The sequence below is a fragment of the Pezoporus occidentalis genome, unplaced genomic scaffold (genome assembly GCF_034315485.1).
Source record: "Pezoporus occidentalis ecotype Australia unplaced genomic scaffold, CSIRO_AGI_Poc_V1 ctg92, whole genome shotgun sequence".
Lineage (NCBI taxonomy): Eukaryota > Metazoa > Chordata > Aves > Psittaciformes > Psittacidae > Pezoporus > Pezoporus occidentalis.
This window is the reverse complement of record NW_026916284.1, coordinates 1,868,842-1,882,430: the sequence shown is the minus strand read 5'-3', so window position 1 is coordinate 1,882,430 and position 13,589 is coordinate 1,868,842. Positions and strand designations below refer to the sequence as shown.

The 13,589-nt window shown below is 50.7% G+C and overlaps 1 protein-coding gene across 1 annotated transcript; it reads left to right on the top strand.

The window, feature by feature from the left end:
• The first annotated feature begins 3,428 nt into the window (after window positions 1-3,428).
• Window positions 3,429-12,197, top strand: CR1L (complement C3b/C4b receptor 1 like). The gene is made up of 14 exons (XM_062605409.1): window positions 3,429-3,566; window positions 4,598-4,738; window positions 5,210-5,401; window positions 5,922-6,021; window positions 6,373-6,458; window positions 6,849-7,061; window positions 7,497-7,679; window positions 8,199-8,387; window positions 8,806-9,003; window positions 9,616-9,798; window positions 10,080-10,268; window positions 10,584-10,763; window positions 10,891-11,060; window positions 11,326-12,197. Exons 2-14 carry the CDS (start codon window positions 4,651-4,653, stop codon window positions 11,479-11,481), a joined length of 2,127 nt encoding a protein of 708 aa, XP_062461393.1. The 5' UTR covers window positions 3,429-3,566; window positions 4,598-4,650; the 3' UTR covers window positions 11,482-12,197.
• Window positions 12,198-13,589: the final 1,392 nt, after the last annotated feature.

Here is a 13,589-nt window from a genome sequence, read left to right as displayed (position 1 = left end):
AAATGTGGGAATAGATGTTGGCCATACCCAGAGCAGGGATTTGTGCCTGAGAAGCACTGCAGAGGAGCTCAGCAGCCCTGAAGCCTGAGATTTACCTGGAGATTTTGAGCTCAAATCTGGGTTATTTTAAGCACTCCAGACTTGTAAATTGATAAAGCTGAGATAGGAAGGGGCATGGCAAAGGCCCAGATATTAATCCTCACCCCTTAGGATTTCTGAGGAGCAGAAGCATGTGTTAATCTAAAGCAATTGTGCCGCAGAGGAAAGAAATTGAGTGGGTGAGAAACTGAGTTGTCATAGTTTTGTTCCTTCCGCTGTTCTCACGGGGGCACAGGTTTGCTGTGCAGGAGCAGAGTCTGTTCTTGGGTTTTAAATGTCACAGTGCTTAGAAACGAGCCAAAAAACCTTGCAGGAAGAGATTTCCAGCCTATTACATGGTGGTACTCGCTGTCACACTCCAGTGATGCTCTAAACGCACAAAGCACATTGGGCTGGCTGCTCCTGTCCAGCCATCTCCTGCTCTGTGAGTAAAAAAGGAGTAGCAATGTACTGTAGGATGTTTATGCACAATATGCAGTAATAACTTGTGGAGTTAATTCTCTTTGTATCATTGAGTAGTTAATGGCTGTAAGGAGACAAAATACATGTTTTTACCTGCCAGGATTCATGAAGGCAGCTACTATGATGTTGGTTGTAATTAATATTTGTATTAATCACTGTCAAAAATCAGGTCTCTGGGTCCTTATCACTGACTGTGGGTACCTTATTCCTGTTGTGGGTCCTTGCTTTGGTCGTAGGCTGCTGGGTCATGGGACGGAGCCTCTCAGCCACCTCTGCAGATGGCAGTGTTCGTGCCTTGTTGCTTTAATCAAAGCCTAATAATAGCCTTTTCCTCCTGCATTTTAACTTTCAAAAGGCCTAAATACAGGTGTCCAGAGCAGCAGCAGACTCATGATCATCATTGTTGCCATGTGGGTGAGTCATACCTGCCATGGTCCCGGGTCCTGCTGAGCCTCTGGGGGCAGTGGGGCTGGGACGATGCTAGTGACCCCACACATCTCCCCAGCCCCATACAGGTTCCTGTGCCAGGTTTTTCCTTGAAATCACCTGATTTCCTTGGCACTGTGCGTGCAAACACCCCCGGATAAACAGCGATTGCACAATGGGCTGAACTGAGGCTCAGCAGCTGCTTGTGCTCTCGGTTGTACTGGCACTGGTGTGTTGGGCTGGGCAGGTAGAGGTGAGGAGCTGGGAGGTGTGGAAGGGGGCTTGGTTCCTTCAGGAGCATTGCTTCATGACTTGGGGGTTTTCTGTGTTTCCCTCACTTTCTGTGTCTGTTTCTAGCAGCAGAGGTGGTGGTGGTGGCAGCCACCCTGAGCTCTGGTCCAGGGGCCCAATGGCTGCTCTGTCAGCATTATGGGTTATTTTAGAGAGCAGTGATCTCAGGCAAAATCTGTTCCATCTCTGCCACCAGTGATGGGGAAAATCAGGCAAGGAAGAAGGCTTCAAACCAGCCCAGGTAGCTGGAGTTTGCATACACTGCCTGCACCATTAGAGCTGCCACCACTGTAAGTCATCCTATTGCTGGTAGCTTGGCAGCAGGTGATGGGGAAGCCTTGGGAGCAGCAGCATTGCTGTCAGTGCTTCCAGCAACCACCAGCTCCATGGGTACATCCTAAACCCTCACCCTGTCCTCCTTCAAAGGGTGCTGCTGGTGCCACCTCTGCCTCTCCTGCTGCTGCTCTGTCCCTGAACACTGTTTGCAAATGCATCTTTGTGTTTGGTAAGATCGATGTTACATGTCTACTTGCAATTTGGCTGCACTACTGCTTCCTAACGTGATTTTTTAGGTTTCAAAGAAATGCAGTGTATATAAACCTGTGCTGTTTGTTGTGAACTCTCTGCACTTGAGCATAAATATCCCATCAGCATTTATTTACAATAAAGAGATTTTGAAATAATACAGATCTAGTTCTCGCTGTTATTTTCCATTATTAATTATTTGCTCTATTGTGGGCTGGTTTTCATAGGATCATGGAATGGTTTGGATTGGAAGGGACCTCAAAGCTCCTCCAGCTCCAACCCCTGCCACGGGCAGGGACCCCTTCCACTAGAGCAGCTTGCTTCAAGCCCCTGTGTCCAACCTGGCCTTGAACTCTTTCTAGATGAAAAACAGAGGAGCAACTGGTGACACTGATTTCCAGCAGCTGGAAACCAGCTTTTCCCAAAGGGACTCTCCAGTTGCAGCCTGAAGAGATGTCACCTTGGATGTGGTCAAGGAAAACCCCTTTTATCCTGCTTATCCCATTGCAAGCTGTGGATTGAGGAGGTCTTAGGAGTGTTTAGTGCTGTCAGAGCAGGCGATGGCTGTACCTTGGCTGCTGCTCCCTGTGCACATACTAACAAGCCTGCTGGGAAGCTGCTGCTTTTCCAGCACACGAATTGGCTTGTTCTGACCCATAATGGGGAAACCAAATCCTGAAAGCCTGTTTGTGTTTGTGATTAACTGGATTCTTGTCAATATTTAGTGGAGGTCAAGTGCCTGCTCGGAAGTACCAGGAGACCTGATGTGAGCAAGCCCCTGCTTGTGGGGTGAGGGCAGGGAGCCTTTTGCTGTGCTTTATAGAATAAAACCTCTTATTGTTTCATTGCATTTCTGGCCTGAGCCGAGGCGAGCTCCAGGAAGGGGATGTATCCCTCTCAATGTAGGGATGATGGGGTACCTTTTTCTGGCAAAAAAGGCCTTGGTTTTGGCAGAACAAACCAATGTGAGAAGCACAGCCTGGGGTGAAAAGTCCATCATTGCCAGGTTCTCGGTGGTGATTCAAGCATGGATGAAGCTGAAGTGCAAAAGGAGCAAAGGGCTCAGTTCCTTCCAAAGCTCTTGCAAGTGGAAAATGACCCATTGGGGACAGCTGCATTTGGGAAGGGCTTTCAGTGAGACAAAGGGTAACTGCGTTCCCATTGTGGACATGGATGTTGAGCACCGAGCTGATGCTGCCTGAGACCTGATGTGCTGCTGAGCTTCAGCTGCTTTAATGGAGGTAGGTGGAGTTGGTTGAGGAAACTCTACTTTGAGCACTTGCCATAGGCTTTTGAGGTCAGGAGGGATCAGCTCATGGTTGACATTGCCCCAGGGTGAAGCAGTCTCTTGAGGAGCTCCCTGGGCATCACCTGGGGATCAGCACTGACCGGGTGCTGTTGCTGCACAATGGAATGGGCAGCGTCCTGCTCAGCAGGGATCATTCCAGCAAGGAGCTGGCAGCTCCGCACAGAAAACAAACAATTTCAACATCTGCCCGGGCTGCTTTCAGTTTTCCACTGTTTTGCTTTGTGGGTTGAACAAACGACTTCCTTCTTGCTCAGAGGAGGGGTTAATGATTTATGGGTCAATGGCACAAGGCTGGTCTCTGCAGGACTCAAACTTTTCTGTGTGGAGCGTGTAGGCTTATCATAACTCCTCCTCTAGCCCTGCAGTGACAGGAGGGCTGGACAAGGACAGTCATCCCTTTGTCTTGCAAGAGCTCAACACGCTGGGTCTCCATCTCCTGTCACCAAACCTCCAGGTAAGACAACTTCAAGGCATGCAGCTTTAAGCGATGTTGCTCTTGAACTGGATTGGAGCCTTCTCGTCAAAGCAGGGGGGCAGAAGGATCAGTAAATTAAATCGAATGAAACCAAGAGGGGTAACAAGGATTGAAGGGAAGCCAAAGGAATGAAACAGCCAAGAGTGGTGTTAAGTTTAGGGCAGAAAGCACCAGGAAAGACTTTGTTTCCAGGAGGGAAGGTAGGTGCTTGGGGCATACATGGTGTTGGGAGGGTTGAGGCTCATCCTGGGTAACAGAGAGGAGTCTTGCTGATCTCCAGGGGTACCAGGTTACTCCAAATAGCACTTAAACTCCATTCTGTAAAGCACTTTGTTCTCCTGAAGGACTTGTCTGTTGCATGGCTTTGCTCCAGTTAATGTTGTTTGCACAAAACCGATTTAGCTTCTTGCTTAGGTACTTCTCTCTGTGTAGTTTACTGTTAGGGGACTTACTGAGGACTCCAACAGGACTTCATCCCACTATGGCTTTGCTTCCAAGAGACGCATTACTAAAAATAAATGTTCTACCCCTAAGTTTCAGGGGCCGTTTCCCAGAAGGCATAGATAAACTCATGGCCCGGCAGATACTCATTTGGCTGCTTGGCTGGGAAGAAGGCTGTGTTGGCCATGTAGTGGTTTTGAGTTGAACCTGACAAGCTACAAAGTGTTTATGTTCCAGTTCGAGTCTTTATCTTTCTTTTCCTTTGTTTTAAAAGTTTAATCATAAGCTGCTTTCTCAAAAATACAAATAAATGAGACAAGGGAATAAAGCCCATGGGAACGGCTTAAGAGTTACAGTCAGTTGTCCTGATTGCAGTCTGTTTTTATGTCTTTGGGTCAGATCTGCTGGACCCTGCTCCTCTAGGCTGGGTCTCAGTCCCGTTTGCCAGCAGAGGGTTACAATAGCTCCTGGCTCCCAGCTACAGCTGCTGGGAAATGGATGGAGAAATGAGAGCTGTCTGTGTAAGCTATGGTTATCCTGAATGTAAACAGCCCCCTGCTATTTTACAGGCCTAGAATAAAGAATGTGGTAACTTCTGTGGGATCTCCAGGCAGGAATAAAGATGCCAGCTTTGGAGCTGGGGAGGCAGAGGGATCGTGCCGCTGTCCTGGGCTTATTCCTCACCATCGCTCTTGTTGTGGCTGTTGATAGTAAGTGAATGACTCCAACAGGATAAACCAGCATCCCTCGAAGGAAAACCTTCTCCTGGGGTTCCTTCTCCTTTCCTTGTTGTCTTTGCACCTTGAGAACACTGTAAAACTTTTTGTGATCAGAATCCCCCTTCCTCTGCCTTTTTTGTCTTTCTGTGTAAAACAGACACGAAATTATTCCAGCTGAAAGAGGTGCAGTGATTTATACGACCTGGGGAGAGGAAAGGGTTTATCTGGGCTTTGTGACCAGCCATTGAAAGTGCTGGAAGAGGTATGAGGAGCAAACAGGATGCTGTGCGGTGATGCTCCTCCCCATCCATGCCAGCCTCGGCCATCCCCAGTCACACACTGTGCTGCTCCTCTTTGTTTCTAGCCACCCAAGTGTCCTCACCTGGACTTTCCGAGTAAATCAGCCCTGAGCTTTTGCTGCTTTTCCTCCCAGCATCTTTCTGATGGAGTTTCTCTTGGTAGGTGCCTGCGATGCTCCGCCACGATTCCCATCTGCAGAACTCAAAGAGCGGTACAAAGGCATTACCACGTTTGCCCATAATTCGGTGGTGCAATACGTCTGTCGTCCGGGTTACATGAGAGATGTTAATGTCAGAGACTTCCTTACCTGCGGAAGGGGCAATAAGTGGTATGGGCCAGAGGAGATCTGTATACGTGAGTATGTGTTGGGTTGACTTTCAGTTTTTTCTTCCTTGATGCCATCAGCTCATTTTGTTGGAGTAGCACCCAAACTGACCTCACGGGATGGTGGGAAGTGAGTGACCTGCAGTGAATCACTGGTTGTTCCACTGTACTGGCAATGATGGCAAGAGCTGAGCTCTGCTGTGATGCTGGCTCTGTTTGATCGCTGACCCAAAGGGTGCTCTGCTCGGGCACTTTGTAATAAGTGTTTCAGGCCTGCAGCAGGAGAATCCTTTAGCTGTGAAGAAGCACTGTCACACTTGCCGAGGTCACTGCAAAGCCCCTCTTTAGCTGCAGAGGCTGGCTGCAGGTCGTGATGCAACTCTTTAGCAGCATCAAGATTCATGGAGTGATTTGGGGTTGGAGGGCAAATCTGGAGGTTTCTGGTCCGTCCCCTTGCTCAGTACTGAAGGAGGCTTCTGCTTTCCTGCTGCATTTTCCTGATTCTTCCAAAAACTGGAGTAAGAACCAACTCCATCCTGTTGTCCCCCAGCAAAGCGGTGCATCTACCCCGGAGAGCCAGCCAACGGCAGACTCGTCCTGTCAGAGAAGTTCAGTTTTGGTTCAGCAGTGAACTTCACCTGCAACACTGGGTAAGCCAGGAGCACCCCGGCCGCAGGTCCTCTTCTTCCACGGTGATTTTCCTGAAGTCTTTTCCCCCTGGATTAAAGCCTGTGCTATCAGAAGCCTTATGAGTGCAGGGAATTGCAGACTGTGTGAAGTATCTTTTAAGCTTTCCTTTGAAAGCTTTAAGACTGAGTTTTCTTAATCTCCTGCTTTGAGGCAGTTCCCCCTTAACTCAGATTCAGCTTCCTGGCCCTTTCTAAACCGTTCCTGATTAGTTGTAATTATGATAGGAAGCCAAACGAATAAGAGGGGGTGTTATAGGTAATACATCAGAACCTGAGTTTGTCGAGTAATTCCCTCTCCCCTGTTTCACACAGGTACAGACTGGTTGGAAGTCCTCAGATTTGGTGTGTGGTTAAAAATGGGGTTGTTACGTGGGACAGAGATATTCCCATCTGTGAGGGTAAGTAGAGCTCCTGCACTGATCAACTGCACACATGTTATTGGTGATGGATAAAGACGAGGTTGCGTTGCTCTGCTGAGGGTTTCAGCAGTTCCAAGCATGGTGGAGTCTGGAAATGGTTTTTCTTTGCATTTTTCTTCCTGTATCATCCTGTAGAACTATTTATTCATTGCCTGTGAGGGAGCTGCCCACAGGACTGGTATATCCCAAAACCACCCCGTGCCCTGGGCACAGCTCCATGGACTGGCGGGCAGCTCCTCGAGACTTGCCCTGAATTTCTGACCTTTTTGGTGCTTCATGTTTCAGCTTTTTCTTACCAGACCTTTGGCTCTAAACAAATGTTTTCTTTTCTTCTTCCCTCCCTCTACCATTCCCGTTTTTATTCCCCAGCAATCCCATGTTCACCCCCTCCAGAAATAGCTAACGGAGAGCACAGCGGAGCAGGCAAAGAGCTCTTTGAATACGGAGCATCCGTCACTTACACGTGCAATGCTGTCAAAAAGGGAGAGAAACCTTTCTCGCTGGTGGGAGATGCCTCTGTTTTCTGTACAACCACAGATAACGTCAATGGTGTGTGGAGCAAGCCAGCCCCAAAGTGCAAAGGTGAGGGGACCGTGTGCTTGCAAACACACTGGGGCACTGCAGCTGTCCATAGCCGCTTCCCACTGCCTCCTGCCCTGCCTGATAGAGCTGTTTTCTTCCTTGGAGCTGTCCCTCTGCTTTAAGGAATCATCTCTTACAGTTAAGACCCTCTGAGTTTGGTAGCAGCAGCAGCAATGAGGGTGTCCCATTGCAGGGACCATGAGTACTCATGGTCAGTGAGTCAGCAGGGATGTGGGAATGGGATTTTCATTAGCCTTTGAAGACCACACAATGCATCTCAGCCACTGGCCTGTGTAAAACAATGCAGAAACCTGCTGTGCTACATCCACCTGCCTTCTCGTGGCCATTTTCAGGCGTTTTGGTGAACCCACCTTATGCTATGGGAATGTTTTTAACCCCTCCATAACTGCTGTGTGGTGGCTTTCCCTGGTGCAGTGGTGAGCTGTGAGCAGCCGAGCGTGGAGAACGGGCGGCTGCTGAGCGGGTACCGGGCTGAGTACACGTATGGGGACACTGTTGTGTTCGACTGCAACTTCCGCTACACCCTGAATGGCAGCGACGCATCCACCTGCAGGGAGAGCGGGCTCTGGGACCCACCGCTGCCACGCTGTCTGCTCAGTAAGTGTGCTGGACCAAGCCCTGCTCCTGCTCACCCACTGCCTTCCCGTCAGTGATGTCCTCCTCATCAGGGACTGTAGCGATAGGAGAAGGGGTAATGGTTTAAAACGTAAACAGGACCTTGAAGCTCCTCCAGTTCCACCCCCTGCCACGGGCAGGGCCCCCTTCCACTGGAGCCTCTTGCTCCAACCCCTGTGTCCAACCTGGCCTTGAGCACTGCCAGGGATGGGGCAGCCACAGCTTCTCTGGGCACCCTGTGCCAGCGCCTCAGCACCCTCACAGGGAAGAGCTTCTGCCTAAGAGCTCATCTCAGTCTCTGCTCGGGCAGGTTGAAGCCATTCCCCTTGGCCTGTCCCTACAGGCCCTTTTGCAAAGCCCCTTTCCAAAGGGATTAAGTGCATCTCAGAAGGAATAATGTGAGCCCAGCCCTTTACCCAAATTCTCTCGTGTGTTATGTACCATCATGGACCTCACTGATTTATTCCTGGCAATGTCCCTAAACTGCTATTTCTTTCCTAGGTAGCTGTGTTGACCCTCCAGATGTGCACAATGCTGCTAAAGCAAAACTTGCTGGCAATCTGTTTCCTGTGGGCACTGTCATTACCTACGAGTGCTGGGAGGGCCACCAGTTCAGCCCTGGGGAAGACATATGGCACATTAGGTGTCTGCCAGATTTCACATGGACTGAAGTCCCCTATCCTTGTGAAAGTAAGTGGATGCTCCTTTGCTTTACTTACCCTTGTGATGTGTGTGATACTGAATGTATAAACTGTCTAAGCTCTGCTGTTGTGCAAAGCACAGGGTGAGGGAAGGAAGGAGGTGCTCTGGGTGTCCAGTGTGGTCTGTGCTGTGACTCTTGAACTCCTTTGATTTACTCCCCAGCTACAGGTTTCTTTGCTTTATTTACCAGCTATGCTTTCTAGTCCCTGGAACCTGTGGGAAAAGGTCATTGAGGTGTGCTCCATCCACTAGACTCCCTTGCAAACACGCCAGGATTGCCCAGGGATGCTTGGGGCAGATGTAGTGCTGTGATGTGCCTTTGTCTTACAAAAGCCTCATCCTTCTGAATGTGCTGTCAGCCAGATGGCTTTGCCACGGTTTCACACTTGATGTTTGCATTGCTCAGGAATTCGTTGCCCAGATCCAGTCATCAGGAATGGAAAGCCCTTAGGTGCACAGGAAGGTCAAGAAGATTATGTGTATGGAGACATACTGGAAGTTACGTGCAACGATGGCTATGCTTTCAAAGGTCGTAGCCGTAACATTATGCTCTCGTGTACAAGTGATGGTACATGGAATCCAGCAGTACCAGAGTGCTTTCCAGGTAGGTAAAAGCTGGTGGAACACGTTGACTTGGCTACTGCTGATTTCTGACTGCACAGGTCTGGATCACTCTGTACAGCTGTAGCTGTCTGCTGGTATTCGCAGAGAAATCTACATGCAGCCTTAGGTGATGGTAGTGGATTTTGCTCCACCGCCAGGTATCCCCAGATCCAGTTCTCCTGTGTTTAGGAAGAGGTAGGCAGCAAAAGATCCACATGGATCATTACATTGCCTGGGGTTTGCCATGGAGAAAGTGTGGGGGTTTGGCAAGGTCTGGGGATTTGGGATGCAAAGGGCTGGGGTTTGGTAATGTTCAGATGCTTAGGAGGTTCCCAAGAAGCCCAGCTGGAAGGGGATGTGGTTTGTGCTCTGGACAGCAGCTGGGCTGGTTAGCTGACACGAGGCTCGAGAGCAGGGGATGTTCTCTCTGTGTTTTCCCCTCAGAAGAGAAAGCAGCAGTGTAACCAACTGCCACTGCTGAGACTCTTCACCTAGTGATAGCGTACCTGAGCAGTATCAGCGAGCTGCTGGAAACATCCTGAGCCTGAGAGCTCAGGAAAACTTGCCAGGAGGAAAGAGGTTGATGGCATCCTTTATTTTCTGTTGTCTCTAGAACCTCGTTGCCCAAGGCCAGATACTGCCCACGCAAAAGAGGTTTATCAAAACAAAAAAGACTACACAGTTGGGACCCGGCTGAGGTTGGAGTGTGATAAAGGCTATGTGCTCAGGGGCCAGGACATGACCGAGTGCCAGGCTGATGCAACCTGGGCTCCCCCGTTACCCTTTTGTGATAAAGGTATGTGTAATGCAGTGCAGACAAGCACCCTTGTGCATCAATACTGAGAAACAGCATCTGTAGGTGACCTGCCTGCTGCATCTCTTTCTGGGGAGCAATGATGAGGGGCTGAAAGCACTGAGGTGTCCTCTTGCTGTGGATGATGTGACCCAGGTGGATTTGCCACACTCCAAACACAAAGTTAACTCTTGCACTGGTTTCCCAGAAGCGATTTTGATTCTCACCTGAGTGTAATGGTTCTTTGTGTGTTCCTTTTCTTATCCGTTCCCTTTATCCCACAGTCTGTGCCCCCCCTCCACAAATCTCCAATGGGCAGCACTCCGGCTTGGGAAGGGAGCAGTTTTCCTATGGCACTGAGGTGACGTACAGCTGTGCAGAGGGTCTGTCCCTCATCGGGGGTGCCACCATCTACTGCACCTCTGATGATGGGGTGAACCTGGTGTGGAGCGGACCTGCCCCGGAGTGCAGGGGTGAGATGCTTCTCCTATATGGGATCACACTGAAGCCAGGACCTGCCCTGGTCCAGGAGCTCCAAACCGAGTGCACCTTAATGACTGTGCAGCTCCTCTGGCTCCTGTGCAAAGGTCTTGGCACCACAGTAACACCAGGGACTGGTGGGGTCCCCTTGGGGGCTGCTGCAGGCACCTGAGGGTCAGTCCTGGTGTTTGAGTATGAAACTGATGCAGAGAGCACCAGGAACTGTGGCTCTGCCCCACCAGACGTGGGTCCCCGCTGTCCCTGGGGAAGGGCAGAGCCAAACCCACCGCTCTGCTCTCCTCCTGCAGTGGTCCGGTGCCCCAGGCCCGTGGTCGAGAGGGGCAGGATGACTCCAGAGAGATTCACGTTTCCCTATGGAGCAGTCGTGCGCTTCTCCTGCGACGAAGGCTTCGTGCTGCGTGGTGATGCCGAGAGCCGGTGCCTGGCTGACAGCACCTGGCACCCTCCTCTGCCCTCCTGCCAGCCCGGTGGGTACCAGCCCCATTTGCCCAGACCAGGGGTGCTGCTCCTCTGAATCACCAGCAGCAGCTGGGATTTGCCGGGTGTTTTCTCCTCCCACTACATCTCTTCTTTTGGCATGCATTTTCCTTTCAGTTCAGTGTTTTCAGCCCTTGAGACAGGAGGACCTTGTGATTTACACACTGAAGATGTGGTATAATGTGAATGAAACTCTGGTCTACTTCTGCAAGCGTGATGGCCGTCAAACCTCAAGTTCAGAAACTACCTGCTCGCCTAATGGCACTTGGGTACCACCACCCACCTGTGTAAGTGTCATCCCAGACTGGTTTGTGTTGGAAGGGGCCTTAAAGCTCATCCAGTTCCAACCCCTGCCAGGGGCAGGGACACCTTCCATGGAGCAGGTTGCTCAAGCTCCCGCCCATCTGCCCAGGCTTTGTCTGTATCTTCCCCATTTAGCAGTGGTCCAAGCTCACGAATGTGGCTGGTTTGGGGCTGGGGTGGGAGGGAGATGCTGAGCCCTGGCTCCCTGAAGCCATGTCACGCCTTGTCTTTCTTCCGGTTCTTTTAAAGAAAAAGCATGATACGTGTGAGAAGATCCTTCGAAACAGGGAAGCTTTCCAGTGTGGAGTTTCTCTGGCAGAACTGAAAACTCTGCTGGAAGTCCAGAAACTGTACCTGGAGATCCAGAAGCTTGAAAAGGAGCTAAGAACCACAGCGCATGGCTGACTGTCACCACTGGTATCATAAGAACTGTTCTCTTTGCATGAGGAACAATCATTCTCACTGAGGGTTTCTTTACAACTTTGTAATTTGTGCTAATATTCAAGTAATCAGTCAAGGAACTTTGACCCTTTGGCCATACGGGGAGTCAGAAAGTTCCCATTTGTGGTTCATTCTGTTAGAGATCACTCTGTTAGGTTTCTGCATCACTTTATGCATTTTAGTTATGTTTGCTATACTGATGAGGGCTCAGTTAGAAAGGAGCTGAAGGAAAAGTAAATCCCTGTGGGAGCCAAGCCGATGCTGTAGGGACATGGACATGGTCAGAGCCACCAACTCGCACTCACCTCACAACCCCCTGCAACCCAGTCGAGCCCGTTGCTCCTCCATTCATATATGCTGCATTCATTATTGTGGACAAGCACTTACCTGCCTGATGAGCGATGACTTTCAGAGCAGGCCCAATGGAGGATGCCTCGAATCCAAGCAAAAATGCCAGGCTTCCTTCCCAAGTGGGACAGATGGATCCGAGGCCACAGCGGTGCCGCTTGCTGCATCTTTGTGTGTGCTCCAAGAGCAGCTGGGGGAAAGCAAAGCATAGAGAAATGGCTGAATCTTTTCTGCAGCCTCCAGTAAAGGGGAAGCACTCTGTAAGCAGGCATCTTGTGATCCAAGCAGTGCTCCTTCCACGAGATCATAATAAAACTGCAATTGCAATGACAGCTATGTCTGGCTTTTAATAATCGTCTTACTTGTAGGAAAAGAAAGAGGTGCTTCAATAATCACTGCTTGGCTAGGCATAGAGAGGGCTGCCTTCCCCACCCCTGCCTACCACCAGGATGAAGAGGCAAAGTGAACGTGCAGCATTGCCCTTAGAGCACCAGAAGGAAGCCGGAATGCTGCAACGCTGTTCTATCTGTAAAACAGCTTTATTCCCATTGTCCCCACCTTGGAAGACTCATGGAATGGTTTGTGTTGGAAGGGACCTGAAGGCTCATCCAGCTCCAGCCCCTGGCACAGGCAGGGACACCTTCCACTAGAGCAGCTTGCTCCAAGCCCCATCCAGCCTGGCCTTGAGCACACCAGGGATGGGGGAGAGCAGCAGCAGCCGCATCCTCTCTGGTGGCACATCCTTGCTGGCGAGCTCAGGGAGGGCCGCCCTCCCCTGGGGCAGGTCAGAAGGGCTGGGGGGTGGCAGCGTCAGCTCCTCTGGCCTGTCCCCAACTTCCCACAGCCACTTCCCCTTCCCCAGTGCAGTGCAGCAGCTATCGGCTGGGAAGGGTCTCACCATGCCGCTCTTCTGCTGGCTGGGGCATCTCCTGGCAGCGGTGGTGCTTGTGCTGCAGCCGGCGGGGAGTCTCGGTGAGTGTTCCTCCTCTTGTTTGCTTTGCTTCTGGGGCTCAGCTTTGCCTACGGATCAGCTATGCCGTGAGTGGGCTGGTAAAACTCAGCAGGAGCCCTTCCCCCGGCTGAAGTCGCTGCTACGCTCTGCCTGTACCTGATGCTCTTGTAGGGATGATCTGAGGTCACTGGTTGCTGCTAATTGCCCTTTTCTCCTCTTTAGCTGCTCCTCTTGACCCACCACTGCAAATTCCCAGTGCTCTTCAAAAGCCTTAAACTGGGCTACGAATCTTCCAGGGACTGGTGTTTGGGTACGGCTGGCTTGGAGGCCACGAGCTTGTCCCTGGGGCAGTGCAGGGCCAGGTCTCTCTGCTGCAGAGCCTCTTCTGGAGTTCAGACCTTGTGTCGCAGGGAGCATACCACCCTTTGCCTTGAGCACCCATGCAGTAGATGAGAAGTAGTTCCCAGGGTCGGAGATGCCCTTCCAGCCTGGAGCTCAAGGCAAAGGTGGTGGTAAGATGGGGAGAGTCAGTTAGACAGGTAATACTTAGTTTTTCATGACAAAGGCTGTATCTGGCAGTCTGAGTGGTAGCAGGTTGATACCCCGGTTGATGCTTATGCCCTGGGGCAACCGACAGCCGCACAGAAGGTAGCTGGTGAATTGTCACCCTACCCACAGGAGACGTGGGTGTTTGCTGACTAATGTCTCTAGGAAGAGGAATAACCCTGTTTCTGTCTCGAACTTGACAGTTCCTTTAAAAATAAGCCATTTG